The sequence below is a fragment of the Peromyscus californicus genome, unplaced genomic scaffold (assembly GCF_007827085.1).
Source record: "Peromyscus californicus insignis strain IS unplaced genomic scaffold, ASM782708v3 Scaffold_5__1_contigs__length_169319896, whole genome shotgun sequence".
Lineage (NCBI taxonomy): Eukaryota > Metazoa > Chordata > Mammalia > Rodentia > Cricetidae > Peromyscus > Peromyscus californicus.
In genome coordinates, this window is record NW_026294573.1 from 76,837,727 (window position 1) to 76,857,118 (window position 19,392).

A 19,392-nucleotide genomic window follows, 5' to 3' on the forward strand; every position below is an offset into this window, starting at 1 on the left:
GCAGCATTAAAATCTGGCAGAAAGTGATTTATCTTGAAATCACATTTTATAATGTGAGAAAAGAGCTTAGCTTTAGGAAGTACAGTATGCCTAAAACAAGATAATCAAAACAACAGATGGTATAGGTCATTCTAGATGGTCATAAAAATAGTGGTGGTCTATAAAAAAGGATTTAAAGACAAGTAATAGTGTTCACTTCAGATGGGCCAACTCAGGGTCCTTAAAACAACATAATAAAAATAATAGGTGATAATAATCACCTCTTGTTGGGTCACCTCAAACTGGCTTCAGGGAATTCCCACCATGGGAACGTATCAGTAACCTTTGTCCTAATGAACTTTTCAATTTTAGGTGTACTTAAAACCATATTCATATTTTCATATCTTATACATTTACTTATAGCAGACTAAATTTCTGGGTATAGCAGTCTTCCAAAAAATGCCTATCACTTTCCTGGAAGTTCCACCTTGGGAGAGGCAGAGGGAGGGGATAACAGAAAAAGGAGAACTGTGAATTTCCATCTTTTCAAGGGCTGTGGGCTTTGTTATTTAGCTTAGCCTCTTCTCTTTCTAAAAATGAATTCCATGTATCTTGCTTATTTTAATTAGACTGTTAGGATTATTTCTCTTTCAAAACTCAGTAATAAAAACCAAGGCTAAAATGAAAACCAGAAAAAAAAAACTAAAGACCTCCCCACAATAATAAGTTATAATTTTCCTGAGATGTTTGCAAGAAAAAGAACCAAGTTAGATGTGAGTAAGAAGACATCAGGATAAAAATGTCAGTGATCTATTTAAAAAACTTCCCTGTAAGAAGTGGTAGCTTTGGAAGGAAACAACAGAGGTTAATGGAAACACATGCCTTCTCCAAATCTCATCTTCACTTTACTAAGGGCCCCCTCTCTGAGTTCCAGTAGCATTCTGGCATCTTTCTATTATAATATTACTGTGTTGAATTGGTTTATGTGTCTGTATTCTTTATTAGAGCATGTTCTAATTTATCTTCTTGGATCTCAGATATCCAGAAAAGGCCCCTATAGAGGCCTTTTCAAGTTTTTGTACCTCTATCCAACACGTATTTCCTGGAACATCTACATTTATTTATACCACTCTCTTCTAGCCATCCTCAGAAACATCCTAATACTTAAAAGAGGTGAGTAGCCTCAGTAAGGTTTTTCCAGTTTCCTGGTGTGTAATTAAAAAGTAATTGCAAGAGCAACAATCACAGTTTTTGGAACCATGTCTACTTCCAAAAACACATAGAAGTTTAAAACCCTAGCTGAGAACTTACAAAATCCAATATCTCCTGGGGAAAATGTTTGTTTTTTTAAAAAGGTGGATGGATGGGATGATGCATGGCTGGATGAATGGATGGATGGATGGATGGATGGATGGATGGAGGTATTTTTTTTAAGTATTGGATTTTGCCTTAATAGCGGAATACCCTAAAGGTATGAAACTAAATCCTGCCTCTTCTCTCAATTTTATTTCTAGTAACACCAAGAAAATGTTTCTATTTTAAAGTTCAATTTGGAGAGAAACCTGAGCCATCCCACTCTTTGTGGCATATGTTTAAATCTGCTTTGTTCTTCTAATTTGCTGTTCTCAGGTGGTCACATTGCAGCTGGACCTGCAAACTCAGCTTCTGTAACCGCCCTTGAATTACGGCGCAACGTTTCCTCTCTTTACCCTTCTCAATCAGCACTGAGCAAGAAGGTGCCTTCTACACCTGGTGGAAAAACTCTTTCCACACACAGAAGCAAAAAGTATCACTCAAGGTGCCCCTCAACCATGTGGCAGGACACCCATCTGAAGAAACACATCTCCTTTGAGGTTTGGGAACTCAAAAGGTGAAGCTACCCCAGATAAAGTTCCAGGTGGTATGAAAGAACACAAAGTTTTGTTTTTATCTTTTTTTTTCTCCTGAATCCAGTGATTTTATTACCCTTCTCCCTAAGCCTTCTAGAAAAAAAAGTGTCAAGCTATCTTGTAGCTCATGCTCAGCCCCAAAACATTATGTTCTCTTAATTTTCTAGAGGACACTAAATACCAGGGCCTGACACTGCAAGAACTGAACTGACTTGCAGAATATTTCTTAGGATTACAAGGTAAAGCATTTTAGAGGATAGACAGGAATTATATTGATACTATCTTTGTGTTTCTCTCTGTAATTATATGGGGATTAATTTGAAATTTCGAACTCTAAGCAATACTTCTATCATGCTGGCACGCAAAGGAGAGTATGTAGTTATATAAGATGGCAACATATTGATATATGAGTATATGTGTGCATGTGTGCATAGATACTGAAGAAAATAGAAAGTAATAGTTCTGTGATATCCATTTGCTTTCTCTTAACACTGATGTGATGTTATGATGTTGGTTTTTTTATTACACTTTTTCTTTTGAGGTTATAATAAAATTAAATAATTTCTCTTTTCCTTTCCTCCTTCCAAATCCTCCCATATACCCTCCTTTGTTCTCTGTCAATTTCATAGCCTCTTTTTTTGTTGATTATTGTTACATGCATATATGTATATGCATATATATTTCTAAATACAACCTGTTTCTATAATGTTACTTCTACATGTTTTTAGGGCTCACCATTTAGTATTGAATAACCAACTAATTGATGTATTCTTTCCTTTGGAAGACTATTTCTTCCTCTCTGAGTATCTGTTAGTTGAGTTCTTTGTGTAGGGATGAGGCCTCCTGTGGTCTATCCTCTGTCCACTTTGGCATGTCTAATGGTATCATCTTCGTTCAGTTCATATTTAGAAAGTCATATAGGTAAGACTATATGTGTGTAGCTTCTGACATTGCTAGGAGACAGAGTCTCAAAACGAACTCCCTGATCTGGCTCTTACAATCTTTCCAGCCTCTCTTCTACAATGATCCCTGAGCCTTGGGTGCAGGAATTGTTATGTAGATGTATCCCATGGGACTGGGCTCTACAACTCTGCATTTTGATTGGTTATAGTTTTCTGTAGTGGTTTCCAACTATTGCAAAGAGAAGGTTCCTTGATGAGGGGTGAGGATTACACTTATTTGGAAGTATATGAACAAATATTTAGAGTGTAGTTAGGATTTATACTGGTTTAGTAAGGTGATAATAGTAAGTTCTTCTCCAAGACCTATGACTTCACTAGCACTGTCTTTCTCTTATATTAAAAAAGTTTTCAGTGGAAAGATATCAAATTCACTCAAACCATTAGGGGAACTTCAAAAGCAAAATAATTGCATGATTTAGTACAGTTGAAGCAAACCTAAACTCCAAACATATTACTCCATGATAACCTTGCCAAATACAAGAATTTAAGAATACCACATTGCCTGCATGGAGTTCAGTTTCAGATCACAAAGATTTGCGCAACTTTCAAACCAATAGTCAGCAATGTATACATAAAATAATGAAATCTATCTTTGGATAGAAGCACCAAAGCAGAATTATTAGACAGTCTGTTAATAAGTAGCCGACTTATATAAGTAGAGCTAATTCATTTTTAAAGAGATTAATTTTATGATGATGTTCATTAGTAAATGATACTATAATTTGTTTGTGTGTGAAGATCTTGTTTCAATCAACATTGAGATTCTAGATTAACTCTAAAAACCAAGGCCTAGGCTCTTAATCAGCAGTTCATACTTCTAGAAAAAGAGTAAACTAACCCAGTTTTAGTGGTTTGAAAGAAAATGGTCCCCAAAGGGAGTGGCACTAATGAGAGGTGTGGCTTTGTCGGAGTAGGTGTGGCCTTGTTGGAGAAAGTGTGTCACTGTCAGGGTGGGCTTTGAGGTCTCCTATGCTCAAGCTCCACCGAGTGAGACAGACCACTTCCTGTTGCCTGTACATCAAGATGTAAGGACTCTCTGCTACTCCTCCAGGACCATGTCTGCCTTCAGGCCACCATGTCACACAATGATAATAAAGGACCAAACCTATGAAAATGTAAGCCAGCCCCAATTAACTGCCTTTCCTTTATAAGAGTTGTCATGGACATGGTGTCTCTTTATAGCAATAAAAACTTTAACTAAGATGCTAGACACTAGCCCATGATCTGTTATGGCTAATTATCTTCCCTGCCTTTGAATTCATACTCCAAATTGTAGCATGAGGCATAATATAGTACATACTGGGCCACAACAAACATTATGTGAGTTGTCTTTGAAAGGGCTTTGTCAATATTTTAGTCACTAATTCTAATCATCTTGGCCTCTAATTCAGCCTTCATTCCCACATCCAGTTATATTATTTATGCCTAGGTTACTGTATCAAGTAAGATAAATAGAAGATTTTAGAGTAGATCATTAAAACAAACCTTAGATTTGGATTTCTAACCTGCTTCTAGATGCTGCCCACTGATCCTTTAATTATTTACCAGTTTAATTTATAACCAGACATTCTTACCTGCATACAACAGTCTTTATGCCATGTCTATATGCCATTTTGTTCATCTTTCCCAAACTGATCAAGGGCCTCTTAACTAACTTAATTTTTTAAAAACTGTTTTTAGTCCTAGATCTGTGTTTGACATATGGAAGATATTTAGCAAATACTAATTGCATAAAATTGAAATGAGTTTTTTTAAAAAAATTTTAATTCATCTTTGAAAATGTAATCATCTGAACTACCTAACTATGCAAAAGTTCCTCATCTTATGAATGAGCTACACTTTTTTTTTTTTTTTAAATACTCCTCTCCTTTTGTCCTATGCTTGTGAGGAAAATCACCAATGCAAAGGGCTCCAAAGCTCATGTTACAACAAAAACACACTGTGTAGTGTCTTCCAGAATCAACACTGCTGGTGAGAACAATTGGGAACCCACATGTCCCCTGACCATCAAAGTATGTAGTCAGAGCATAGCAGGGCAATCTCCTCTTAGTTCTTGGTTTGGTTCACAGTTCATCGTTTGATTCACAGGGATAATTTGAAGATTATCTGATTTGAAACATAAAAATACAGTGTGTAGAACCTAACTGCATGTAAGTATAGTTTTTCTAAAGAAAAATACAGTATTTGCTGTATTTTTAGCAGTGGCATTCCAATCAGCTCTGGAATGCCAGCTTTCCAGCCAGATCCTGAACTTGATCCATATGCAAATTAGCAAGACATGACTCCCTACTGGTCTTCAAATCAGTCAGGCAGCCTTCTATGGATTCATCTGTTTCTGTGTTGGAAAACTCCCTGAAATTTAATTATTTTGAACATGAAGTAGTATGCCAAAGGCATACAAGAGCTTTGGATCCAGACAATTGTGATCTGAATGCCAGCAGCTCAATCTCTTTTGGACAAATAGGTTAATATTTCAATATCTCAGTTTTCTTATCCATGAAATCGAAATAATGTCCATCTGTAAGGCTTATATTATGTATTGGATATTATAGTTTTAAAAGGGATAACACATAGAAGATACTGAAAAATGGTACTGGATGCAGTCACATGATCTCACACAACAGTCCTGAGCGCTCCTTGCAGTAGAACCTTCTGCAGAATTTATATTTCTAGAAAGCAGACTAATGAGCAACCCACAAATTTGCAACCTGAGTGTTTTGACTTATTCCGGAGGCAGCACTCTTTATGCCTTGATCTGAACACACTTCCAGCCACTGCTGCTGCAGCTTTTCTTGGCAGATAGTAGGGAACTATAGCCCTGCACTGAAACTCTCCCCAATGTCAGTTTACAAAAGTTTCAACTGCCTTCCTGTCATAAATCCCTGTAATAAATAATTAAACAAAAATTTCAGGAAGCCTAGTTCCAGACTAGGATCCTATGATCTCTCTTTGTTCACCAGCCAACTTTGCCCTGTAAGTGAAGTCTTCCTTTTACAGTCCTGTGCCAACCTCAAAACTTCTCCCCTATCTCCTATCCCCACCTCAGCACAGGCCTGGGTCCAGATTTGCCTCCTGCAAAAACTGTTTGTGAGCCACCTTTTCTGGCTAAGTTGGTTTTGGCCTTTCTCATCACTTCTCCATCCCCCCTGCCTGTGGCCGTCTTCACACCCATAAGCCTAAGTCCAGATAAACGGTCTTTGAAACTGCTCTGTCTAAGAGCCACCTTTGACTGGTGAGATTCTCCTTTTCTCTCCCATCTTTCTGGCTACCCACTGCGATCTCTGTACCCACAGGCTTAGTTCCAAACCTGTGGTTTGGGAGACATCCTTGCCTGGTCTAGTTAAACAGTGAACCCAACCTGGCTGAGATCAGACCATGCAGCTCCTACATTGATTCAATATAAGGAAGGTCAGATTATCATGACAGACAGATAATCAATGAAGTCCATAAGCCCAGATCAAATCACAAAAACAACTACCTAGACACAATCACCTCAGGACACAGAATTAAGTAAGAACAATCATAAAATGCATCAAAGAATTAAAGGAATTTAAGAAGCACGAACAAATACTTCATTGAACTCCAAGAGGATAAGAATAAATGCATTGAATACACACACACACACACACACACACACACACACACACACACACACACACACACACATATTGAGCAGAGCATAATAATGGTCGGAAAATAAACAGATACTTCAGAATTAAATGACAACTTACACTAAATGAACCTAACTGATATATACAGATTATTCTATGCAGTAGAATATGCATTCTACTCAGCAGTACATAGAAGCTTCTCTAAAATGGACCACATACACTGGGACAAAAAGCAAACTTTAACAAATACAGAAAAACTGAAATAATCCTATGCATCCTACTCAACCACTATGCAATAAAACTTAAAGTCAACAGTAAACAAAACTTTAATAGGTGCATAAACTCATGGAGATTAAACAGCATATCAATGAATGATGAATGGGTCTAATAAGAAACCAAGAAAGAAATTAAAATACTCCTGGAACTAAATAAAAATTAAAATATTACAAAGCAATACCTCTGGGACACATTAAAAGCAATCCTAAGAGGAAAGTTTCTAGTTGAAGTGCCTTGAATTAAAAAAATCAGAACTAGTGTACACAAATGATGCAACTCAGGAATGTGGAAAAATAAGAAAAAAACAAACTCAAACCAGCAGGAAGCAAGAAAGAGCAGAAGCTGGAAAACACAAGATGGACTCCATTGTTTTAAACTCTTTTTTTTGTTCTTTTGTTTTGGTATTCTTAGTGTTACTGGTGTTTCATTTGTTTATTTTGATTTTCTTTTTTTTTTGTTTTTGGGGTGTTATTTTTTTAGGGACAGAGAAAGAAAGAGGAAAAACAGCATGAAGTTGTGTGAGGAGGGAGGTGGGGAGATACTGGGAGCAGTTGAGGGACAGTAAAATATGATCAAAATATATTTCATGAAAAATGTTAATATAAATAAATAAAAATTATAAATAAAAATATTCTAAGAACTCATTCTTTGAGAAGATAAATGAGATTGACAGCAACTAACTAAAAGAAAGGAATGACCCAAATGAGCACAATCAAAAACACAACAAACATCCCATTGCTCCAATCTTCAGAAGTAAGTGTGCGACGTTGAGTAACTACAGAAACCAGGAAAGCATAATGGGACCACCGGGCAGGAGGGCTTGAGAGGGGAACAGCAATAAAATGAAGGCAAAACAGAAAAATGGGGTGAGGCTCCAGCTGGGAAGGGGAGAGGGAGGTGGTACAGAGGCAGAAGGAATGAGAGGTGACAAAAACCACCAAGGTTATTTGACAAAGCCTTCTTATTTTATAGTTACCTAAATTATACATCACGCACACACACACACACACACACACACACACACACACACACACACACACACACACACACGCTGACAATGCCTCCACAAGAACTACAGACTAACTCTCAGGATCAGGTATGAAAAATCTCCCTTTGAATGACTGGCCAGGGTAGTCCAAGGGATTCCCAAAACAATATAGAATACTGCTGTTGCTACTGTTGCCTTTCAGAAGTTGAAGGTAAGCCCCTATTGCTAAAGACACTGCACGCTTAGGACACAGAACTCTATTATTTTTATTCAAGCTGGATCTGACCTAAAATCCTTCCTGTGGTTTAGCTTCCATAGTACCAGGAAATATTATGACACTATGAAAACTTCCAAGAGAAGTGTGTTAGAAAGGTTGCTAATGCTGTGGTAAAACCTCCAACTTGGAGATGAAAGGGTTTATTTTTGTTTACACTTCCAGGTAAGGGTCCATCATGGAGGGAAGGAAGGGCAGGAACTCAATCAGGCCAAAAACGTGGAGGCAGGAACTTCTGAAGCAGAGTCCAGGAATAGGAGGGCTTACTGGCTTGCTCCTCACAGCTTGCTTCTCATGGCTTGCTGAGCTTGCTGTTTTATAGCACCTAGGAGACCACCAGCTCAGGGGTGGCATCCCCCCCCCCACCCCCGCGGTGAACTACGTCCTCTGACATTAATCATCAATCAAGAAAATGCTCAATAGGCTTTTCCACAGGCAAATCAGATGGGACATTTTCTCAGTTGACATTCCCTCTTCCTAAATGAATCTAGTTTGTTTCAAGTTTGACATAAAACTAACCAGCGTAGGAGAGACACAATTAACAATCTACTCTGAGCTGTGACTCACAAGAGCCACAGCAGTGACCAGCAGGAATAAATATTTATAAAGGTGTAACAACAGCTGTTTGGTGAATGAAAATTCCACTCAACTGGAGAGAAATCATGCATGGTACTAGAAACGTAACCAGCTTCCCAGATCTGGTGAGGTCCTGGATATTAGGAGAGAATCTACTACTACCACTTGGGTAGACCAATATAACTCCTAACTACATTCTAAAACTTATCCTTATACCTACAGACAAATGTATCGACCGTCCTTCATTAAAGAAGCTTCTCTTTACAGCAAATGGAAATCATCACACAAAATCACAATTGGACACAATCCAAAGATCAAGGATCATGGGGAGGCCAGCCTCAGAGGATACATCTACCTCAAGGATCCTGCATGATGGCTCATGGAACATTGTGTGAGAGGTAGCGAAAGATTGCAAGATGCTGAATACCAGGATTTCTGCTGTGAAACAGTTTCTCAGAGAAGTGGCATAAGCAAGACCTGAACAATAGCAACATCAATGAGCATACTAACTGAGAAGGAGGATGTTTTCACAAAGCCTCACCTCTATATAAAGAACTTCAGGCAATTAATTAATGCTGAAGAGCAGGATGAGTCCCCTTATTGGTTATCCAATACAAAGTGGTCAGCCCTGAAACCATACACAGACAAACAACAAAAACACACTCAGCAGGTTATATCTATGTAACTGTGTATATGTAACAGTAATAATAAAAGAGGCGATCAGTTTGAGAGTGTGGTTGGGGGAGCATGGAAAAAGTTGGAGAGTGGAGACTTGGAAGGGGTTGAGGGAGGACAGAGAAGGGGGAAAGTGATATAACTTTAATTTTAATTAAAAATGTCTTTTTAGAAATCCAGGTACAACTTAGAGGTGGATTTCGGCCTCTAGGAGGTGCTAATCCGTTCTCCTACCACAGGCATGGGTCTTAGAACCTTAAATGTAGTACCCAGAAGAGGGTATCCTAGAAATAAAGAATTCGATTTTAAACTGATGCCAGCAGTGCTTAGTGCCAATACAAGTTTTGCAGAATGTGCATGCCACATGAGGTCACGGGGGGAGCGCACACCTACTTACCAGAACAACCTCAGCTAAAGGAAACACAAGCGTGTGTGAGTGCACCGACACACACACACACACACACACACACACACACACACACACACACACACACACACACACACACACCCCCACTACCAGCAGCAGCAGCAGAAGCAGCAGGTTACAAAAAATTTGCAAGGCCAAAGACTCTTATCTCCCAAGGAAGGGAGGGTCAATAAAAATAATAAGCAATGTGCCTTTCTCCTCCAACTTGACTACAGTGAATAGTCACCAAAATTCCAAGCTCTTTTACCCAAGATCCAGCTTCCTGCAGGACCTGTTTGCTAGCCTCATGAATTTTTTCTTTTCTCTGAAGCACAGACTTCACCTTCTTTTGAGGTAGTTCCACTTCAATTACAACGTGCACCCCATCTCTTGAGGCTGGAGCCCAAGATTTCGAGGAAACTTGGGGAAGTCCATTGCCCCACTACAGAAGTACAGACTACTGGCAGAGGGACAGCAGGGCACAAGAAGCAGGTTCCCAAACGGCCTGGGCGCGGGAAACAGAAAGGCGAGCCCTGGTCAGTGGAGTCTTTTTCCACGTGGTGGGTGAGAAAAAAAAAGCCGTGTGGGGGGTTAGCATGCAAATGTCCCCCCGACCGTCATAGCTTCTATGTCCTGGTGGGATAGGCTCTAAAGGGACCAACGCAGCGTTAAGCAAGACATCTGGCTACCGCCTCAGCCTAGGAGCAACGCGAAGTGAACACAGGGTACATGCCACGGTAGGGGGCTGAGGCAAGGATAATGCAAAGCAGATGACTACAGAGGGCCAAAGCCCCTATCTTGAGGACTGAAGCAAATTCCGCATTCCAGCCAGGCTTCTCTGATGAGGTGGGTTTCCTTCTGGCACATGGCTACCCTCAGAGCCCCCTTACTCACTCATGTACCCTGCGAATACTGCACACCCTGCATCCTCCCCCGTGCCACCGCACCTGGATATGGCAGGAAACCTCCGAGTCGTCCAGCAGCCGAATGGTGCATTTCATCTCCTGGTTGAGCGATTTGATGCTGGAGCTCCGAAAGTGAATCATCTTCATAGTCCTCCTGCCTCTCGGCGCACAGTGACAAGAAGCGAACATACACAGCAGCACGCGGGAGCGAGCCGTAGGAGGCGCGGGGCCCGCGCGGCCCTAGTCCACGCGGACATTCACACGCTCTCAATACAGTCCGGGCTCCGGGTGCAGCTCCGCCCAGGGAGACGGCGGCAACCCAGGGCGCCTGCAGCCACCAGCTCGAGGAGCGTCGGTTCCTCCCTCTCCTCCTCAGACGATTCAGTCCCCGCCTCCTTCCGTAGCTAGCTCAGAGGGCACCTCCCTTGGCTTGAGCCTGAGGGCGGCTGGAACCGAGGACCCTCCTAGGGATCGAGGCCAGAGGAGGCAGGAGGCAGAGGACGGGCTGGATCCTGACGCCCAGCATATCTGGAGGGGCCTCCTCCACCGCTGCTGCTGCGTCAGGATAGGCCCTGCTGCCTTCCTCCTGCTGGCCACCTCCTCCCTCCTCCCATCGTGGTTGCTATAGATGGTCCCTGCCCTGCTGCTTCCTTGGGACTCAAGGGTGCCCTGCACTGTGAAATCCCGGGTCCCGGCGGGCAACAAAGTGTGGAGAGCAATCCACACACCTCCATTAAGCTGATGGAGGACTGTAGGACCGGCAGGGAGTTCCAGACAATGGCAGGAGGCACAGGTATTGCATATGCCCAGGGCCATAGTAACTCTCAGATATTCCTGGAGGATTTCAAAGTCGCTGGTTCAGTTAATCAGATCAGCCCCCTTCTTCCTTCCTTAGGAAGGAATTGTCTTTCTTAAGCAGCGTGATCTTCGATTACAGTATCTCTTAGACACCAACTAGGAGCCCTATTCTGCCCCCCCCCCCCCCGGAGAGCCTCCTCCACCTCCAACTGCATAGGAATCTAGTGACAAAGAAGCCTCCCATCCTATTTTAGTCTCCTCTCTGGGTGCTGGAAACCCTGGAATTCCCTGCTACTCTCCAGGAATGCATTGCTATCCCAAGGTGCCTCTGCCCCTGTGTGAAGTGCTCTAGGTTCAAGGGGTGGCAGAGAGGCTGCCGCTGTGTAGGTGGGTGGAGCTTCGAGATAGAGGGTGGGATGTTAGGGAATAGGAATTTAATGAAAGCTGCTTTGTTCCTCTTTCTTTTCCAGTGAAGAAAGAACGGGTGTTAGTGGGAGAACTTGTTGCTAGCTGTCAGTTATTTCACGTTTTGCCACACATGAAGAGGGCCTTCATCCAAAAGGATATCCTGTGCTGTGCAGGGAAGGAGGCTCAGAGGGCATTGGTTGTAGTCTGAATTGCATTTGGAGTTCTCCTTCTGTCTGCACCCTCTTTCATCTGCTCTTCCAGCAGTAATAATCACCCTACAGTCAGGCTCTGCTTCTCAGTCTTCTAAACTGCAACAGCTATCAAGCTAAGGGAGCTTAGGGTCCCTTGTCAGAAACCTCTGTCCTAGAGATGATGATGCAGGAGGATGGAGAGTTTGAGGTCAGCCTGGATTGCATAGTGAGAATGTCTCAAATTAAAAAAAAAACATAAAGAGAGTGTGCATTTAATATAACATTATGTCTTAGTCACTGTTCTATTGCTGTGAAGAAACACCATGAGAATGACAACTCTTACAAAAGGAAGCATTTAATTGGAGCCTTACTTGTAGTTTCAGAGGGTAAGTCTGTTATCCTCATGGTAGGAGCATGGAGGGAACAGTGGCATCATGCAGTAGCTAAGAGCTGCATCCTGACCCATAAGCAGATCGAGAATACATTTAATGTAACATTATGTTTTAGTCACTATTCTATTTCTGTGAGGAGACACCATGACCACGGCAACTCTTACAAAAGGAAGCACTTAATTAGGGGCTTGTCTACAGTTTCAGAGGGTTTAGTCCATTACCCTCATGGCAGGAGCATGGAAGGAACATTGGCAGCATGCATGACTCTCTAGCAGTAACTGATAGCTATATCCTGATCCAAAAGTAATAGGGAGGGAGGGAGGGAGGGAGGGAGAGAGAGAGAGAGAGAGAGAGAGAGAGAGAGAGAGAGAGAGAGAGAGAGAGAGATGCTGTGTCTGGCCCTGGATTTGAAACCTCAAAGCCCACCCCCAGCTCCATACTTCCTTGAACAAGGTCATACCTCCTAACCCTTCTAATTCTTCTCAAACATGCCACTCCCTGGTAACTGAGCATTCAAATGTATGAGCCCATAGACACCATTCTCATTCAAACTCAACACATATTATGAGACCTGAATTATGGTTTTGATATATTTAGATAGTCAGTCATGTGTGAGCTTCTGTAGGATAGGAATTGATAGGTCAGATTTGAGGGTCATGGGATGATGTGAACTGCAGCTGTCAGTGCAATGAGACATGAATACAAGACACATTTCTACCTCTAGTTGAGTGAAGGTGGTATATAAGTTACTTTTCTATTTCTGTGAAAAAACACCATAACCAAGGCAACTTATAGAAGAAAGTGTTTAATGAGGCTTACAGTTTCAAAGGGTTAGAGTCCAGGATGACAGAGTGAAGGTATGGCAAAAGGAACAGCTCAGAGCTCACATCCCTGAACCACAAAGGGGAAGCAGAGAACACACTGGCAATGGCACCAGACTTTTGCAACTTCAACGCCTCCCCCCATCTTCAACTCCTTCAACAAGGTCACCCATCCTAATCCTTCCTGTGCTGGCTAGTTTGATGCTAACTTGACACAAGCTAGAGTTATCTGAAAGGAGGGAATCTCAATTAAGAAAATGCCTCCATAAGATCCAGCTGTATGGAACAGGGGTGGAGTGAGAGAGCAATGGAAGAGAAACCATGATAGAGAGAGAGTCGTCATGGGGATAAGGAGAAGCCAGGAGGTAGGGAAGTTCCCAGGAATCCACAAGGATGGTTTCACCTTAGACTACTAGCAATAGTGAAGAGGGTGCCTGAACTAGCCTACCCTGGTAATCCGATTGGTGGATACCTTGGCATCATAGAGCCTTTATCCAGTAACAGATGGAAGCAGGTGCAGAGATCCACAGCCAAGCACGAGGCTGAGCTCCAGGAGTCCAGTCCAAGAAAGTAAAAAGGGATTCTATGAGCAAGGGGCATCAAGGTCATGATGGGGAAATGTACAGAGACAATCAAACTGGTGGGAACTCGTCAACTGTGGACCAGAAACTGTGGAGCCTCCCAGGGATTGGACTAGGCCCTCTGCATAGGCAAGACAGTTGTGTAGTTTGATCTGCATAAGGTCCCCCATGAAAATGGGATCAAGACCCACCCTGATGCATGAGTGGGCTTTTTGGAGCCAACTGCCTGTGATGGGACACCTTACACAGCCTTGGTGCAAGGGGGGGGGGGGGCGGGTGGACCTGCCTCAACTGAGTATATCAGGCTCTGCTGACTCCCCATGGGAAGCCTTGCCTTGGAGGAGGTGGGAAATAGGGGGTGGGTTGGGGCAGGAAGGCTGGAGGGTGGGAGGAGGTAGGGGAGGGGGATCTGTGATTGGTATGTAAAATGAACAGGAAAATTCTTTTTTTATTATTAAGAAATTTTCTTAACAATTAAAGTAGTGTCAAAAAGCCAAGAAAGTCCAGTGAAAGAAACAGTTTGGCTCTGAAATCAGGGCAATTTCTGCCCCTAGCCCACAAAACTGACCAATTCCTGGGCAGAAAAAAAACTAACCGATCACTGGTTGACTTTGCCCCCAAGACATCCTATATAAACTGCCCTGCCTGGTCAGTTGTGGGCTATTCTCTCCACCCTGGTAGACGCAGCTACTCTCCTGGACTCCTCCTTCCCAAATAAATCTCTTTCTCAAAAGAGTTTTGGGTGTGAAGATCTTCATTCACTGGCAAACAGAAGATCCTTGCTGAGATGTCCCAGAGTGGACAGTGCAAGGAGGAGCTGAAATTAAAAACAAAGAAGATCCTTGCTGGGAGGTCCCTCAGTGGAGAGAGCAAAGGAGAGCCGAAAAAGTAACACTTTTCTCCAGAGCCAGAGAAGATTACTACATTTCTGCAGGGATTTCCCTTTTTGCAGAGTGAAGCAAAGGAAGCAACTTCTTAGGCTGGAGAAGCAGGAGAGGAGCAGGACTGATATATCCTGCGGGGAGACCATCCCCCATCACACCAGGTATAGCCTGACTCTCCCGAACAGTCAGGATACCCTGCCCTGCAGAGCTGTCCTGTCAGCTCCAGGCCTGACTCTCCTGAGCAGTGAGAAAAACTTCCCCTCCAGGGCAGAGCTGTCCTAAGCAGCTCGAGATATCTGGGATACCTCCAGGGCAGAGATGCCCTAAGTGGCTTGTGGCATCCGGGATACCTTGCCCTTTGGGATACCTCACCCGTGCCCCCCAACACCCCCTCCCCCAGCCATCAGAGCTGTCCTAAGCGGCTTGCGGTATCTTGCCCTCTAGCTGTCAGCTGTTCTAAGGGGCTACCTCACCCTTCAGGGATGCTGTCTCATCGCAGCTCCAGGCATAGCCTGATTCCCAAGTAGTCAGGATAACTCTCTCCAGAGTTCGAAAACTCACGTTTTGGTGCCAAAATCTGGGACCAAACCAACAGAGTTGCAACAAATTTACTTACATTTCCGGTTTCTGGCTACTATGAATAGAGAAGCAATGAATTGGTTGAGCAAGTTCTCTGTAGTGGGATGAACAATCTTTTGGGTATTTTCTCAACAATGATATTGCTGAATCTTGAGGTAGATCTATTTCAAGCTTTCTGAGGAACCACCACATGAACTGTCATTTACTGATGTTGCACATTTTGACTGATGTAAAATGAAATCTCAAAGTATTTTTTATTTGCATTTCCTTGCTGACTAAGGATGTTGAACATTTCCTTATTTCTCAGCCCTTTATGTTTCATCTTTTGTGAACTCTCTGTTTAGTTCTCAAATTTTTAATTGAGTTATTTGTTTTCTTGGTGTCCAGTATTTTAATTCTTTGCATATTTAGATATTATGGACAAGGATTTTTTTTTTTGGACATGAGATTTGAAGTACAGGCAATGAAATTAAAAACAGACAAATAGAATTACTGATAAACAAAACTGAATAGCTTCTGCATGATAAAAGTAATGAAAAAACAAAGTAAGAGAAGATACATATAAAAAATTGAAATAACTTAATAGCAAGAAGGTAAAAAATGGACGAAGTGCCTTAACAGATGTTTTTCAAAGGAAAACATACCAATAACCAATAGGTTAGTGAATAAATCCTAGTACATCTCTGATCATAGCAGTTGGAAGTAGAGGCAAAAGGATGATGAGCTGAAGGCCAGCCTACGATACAGAGAAATCCTGACTGAAAAAATTAACAAACAAACAAAACAACAACAGCAATAAAACCAACTCAGTATCACTCATCATCTGGAACACGTACATTGAAAACATGGGCAATGAAATGGATGTCCTGTGAGCAACTGAAATCAAATTACCATAGGATACAGAAGACTTACTTCTAGAAAGATAGCAAAAGAAACTGGCATCCATAAGTTCAAGGGCAATCCAAACTCTCATGTTCATGGAAGTGTCATTCAAAATTGTAAAATCAAAATCTTGACCTAAGTGTTTATCATATGATCAAGTATGAAGGCAATGTGACATCTGTGATATATGAATAAAGGAAAGCTACGTGGTCTCTTAGAAAACTGAAAAATCTAAAGGATGTTATGGTAAGTGAAATAAGACATATAAAAAGACAAATACCACATGATCTCATGTATGTGTGAAATATAAATAGGCATTTACTCAGTAGTTGAAAATAAAATTATGGTTACCAGAAGGCAACAGGAGAGAAAGGAGGGAATAAAAAGTTAACTGTTCACCAGTAATGCAGGTAACAGGAATGATTTTTGAAATCTACTGCAGAACAATGTAACTAGTCAGTAACAGAATACTGCACCTTTTAATTTAACTAAGCAAATTCCAAATGTAACACAAAAAGTTAAGTAAGACAATGAATGTTAGTTTGATTTAATCATTCTACGCTGTATTACACATTTCAAAATGTTACATTGTATTTAATTAGTGTAGTAAAATACAGTTTACTGATGTCTTTTAAAAAGTGGAAGTCGAAAGATGTTTGCTAATGAACATTACCAATCCATCCAAAGTTTTGAAAGTAATTTCCACTGTTCTCTAGATCTCTAGCTATCTCCATTGACTTCATTATCTTCCTATCCAACTTTATTCAGTGTTAATGGGGAAGGAAAGAGAAAGGGATTAAAACACTCATATCCAGACTGTTGTAGGCCCCTCTCACATGTTAGGACCTGCAGGCTCAACCTCGCCTTGTTTGCATGCATTTACGTATTTATATTGACTATCCTATTGAATAAAGACCCTCAGTCCTGCCAAGTGAATATTGAAAGTCCCACTAAGGGCAATAAAGAGAGGAAACTTAATTTACCCTTTAATATAATATGGAAAGAAAATTTCTGCTCAACCTCCATTCATCAAACTCTCATAAGATTCACTTCATATTTATGATGAGAGTGGGAGAGTGCATCTATTTGCACAACCACCTAATGTCTCTGGATGCTCACACAAACTATATGTGCCTCTTTGAAAACATGAAGATTATTTTATTTAAGTATTTTTTCAGTGTCAGTGTGTATTTCTGTATGGGCTTCATACCCACACATTTTCAAGTCAGATCAATTTTGGGAGTTTCCTTCCATCTCATTTGAGGCAGGGTTACTCTTTCTTCATTAGTCTAAATACAATGTTCTAGCATTTAAAAATCCACTACATTAGCTTTTTTTAAAAAAAATATTTTTATTTTATCATTAATTTAATTTTAAATATCAGCCATGGATTCTCCTGTCCTCCCTCCTCCCAAGCCCAGCCTTCCCCCCTAATTCAACCCCCATTCCCACCTCCTCCAAAACAGGATCTCCCCTGGGGAGTCAGTCCAGCCTGGTAGATTCAGTTGAGGCAGGTCCAGTCCCCTCTTCCCTACACCAAGGCTGAGCAAAATGTCTCAGCATAGGCCCTAGGTTCGAAAAAGCCAGCTCATGCACCAAGGCAGGTCCCAGTTCCACTGCCTGGGGGGCTCCTAAACAGTTCAAGCTGATAAACTGTTTCACTTATCCAGAGGGCCTGGTCCAGTTCCATAGGGGCTCCTCAGCTATTGGTTCACAGTTCATGTGTTTCTGCTATTTTGGCTATTTGTACCTATATCTTTTGCTCATATAATCCCTCCTCTCTCTCACCAATTGGACTCCACCTGGGGCTTGGTCATGGATCTCTGCATCTGCTTCCATCAGTCACTGTATGAGAGTTCAATCATGACAGTTAGGGTGTTTGACTATCCAATCACCAGAGTAGTTCAGCACGGGCTTTCTCTCGACCATTGCCAGTAGTCTATCATGGAGGGTTCTTTGTGCATTTCTGGGGACCTCTCTTCTTCCTATTCCCATGGGGTCTTCATTTATCATGGTATCTCTTTCCTTGTTTTCCTACTGTGTTCCTGATCCAGCTGGGACCTCCCGCTCCCCTAAACTGTCTTTTCCTCGACCCTTACCCTCCATTACCCCCCTCACCCTGAGTTTGCTTATGTAGATCTCATCCATTTCTCTGTCATTGGGCAATCCCTGTGTCTTTCTTAGGGTCCTCTTTACTAGGTAGTGTCCTTGGAGTTGTGAATTGCAGTCTGGATATCCTTTGCTTTACATCTAGCATCCCCTTATGAGTCAGTACATACCATGTTTTTCTTTCTGAGTCTGGGTTACCTCGCTCAGGATGATATTTTCTAGTTCCATCCATTTGCCTGCAAACCTCATGATGTCACTGTTTTTCTCTGCTTAGTAGAACTCCATTGTGTATATGTACCACATTTTATTTATCCATTCTTCAGTTGAAGGGCATCTAGGTTGTTTTGAGGTTCTGGCTATTACAAATAATGCTGCTATGAGCATAGTTGAGCATGTGTCCTTGTGGTATGATTGAGCATTCCTCAGGTATATGCCCAAGAGTGGAATAGCTGGGTCTTGAGGGAGGTTGATTCCCAATGTTCTAAGAAAGTGCCATACTGATTTCCAGAGTGGCTGTACAAGTTTGCATTCCCATCAACAGTGGAGGAGCGTTCCCCTTGCTCCACATCATCTCCAACATAAGCTTTCTGCAGTGTTTTTGATCTTAGCCATTCTCACAGGTGTAAGGTGGTATCTCAGAGTTATTTTGATTTGCATTTTCCTGATGATTAGGGATGTTGAGCAATTCCTTAAATGTCTTTCAGCCATTTGAGCTTCCTTTGTTGAGAATTCTCTGTTTAGCTCTATAGCCCATTTCTTAATTGGACTGATGGGCATTTTGATGTCTAATTTCTTGAGTTCTTTATATATTCTGGATATCAGCCCTCTGTCAGATGTGGGGTTGATGAAGATCTTCTCCCGTTCTGTAGGCTGTTGTTTTGTCTTGTTGATTGTGTCCTTTGCCTTACAAAAGCTTCTCAGTTTCAAGAGGTCCCATTTATTAATTGTTTCTCTCAGTGTCTATGTTACTGGTGTTAAATTTAGGAAGTGATCTCCAGGGCCAATGCATTCAAGACTACTTCCTACTTTCTCTTCTATCAGGTTCAGAGTAACTGGATTTATGTTGAGGTCTTTGATCTACTGGGACTTAAGTTTTGTGCACGGTGACAGATATGGATTTATTTACAATCTTCTACATGTTTACATTTCACCCAGTTATGCCAGCACCATTTGTTGACGATGCTTTCTTTTTTCCATTTTATAGTT

At 41.6% G+C, this 19,392-nt stretch overlaps 1 protein-coding gene across 2 annotated transcripts in view; it reads right to left on the bottom strand.

The window, feature by feature from the left end:
• Nucleotides 1-11,441, bottom strand: part of Frmd3 (FERM domain containing 3) — a 199,547-nt gene extending 188,106 nt beyond the window's left edge. Inside the window, exon 1 of one of the 2 annotated variants that reach the window (XM_052718463.1) lies at nucleotides 10,584-11,439. In XM_052718463.1, coding sequence (XP_052574423.1) covers nucleotides 10,584-10,730 — 147 coding nt within the window. In that variant the 5' untranslated portion in view covers nucleotides 10,731-11,439. Of the gene's footprint in view, nucleotides 1-10,583 lie in introns of both variants that reach the window. The other variant, XM_052718461.1, reaches the window with a different exon arrangement.
• Between the last annotated feature and the right edge of the window lie 7,951 nt (nucleotides 11,442-19,392).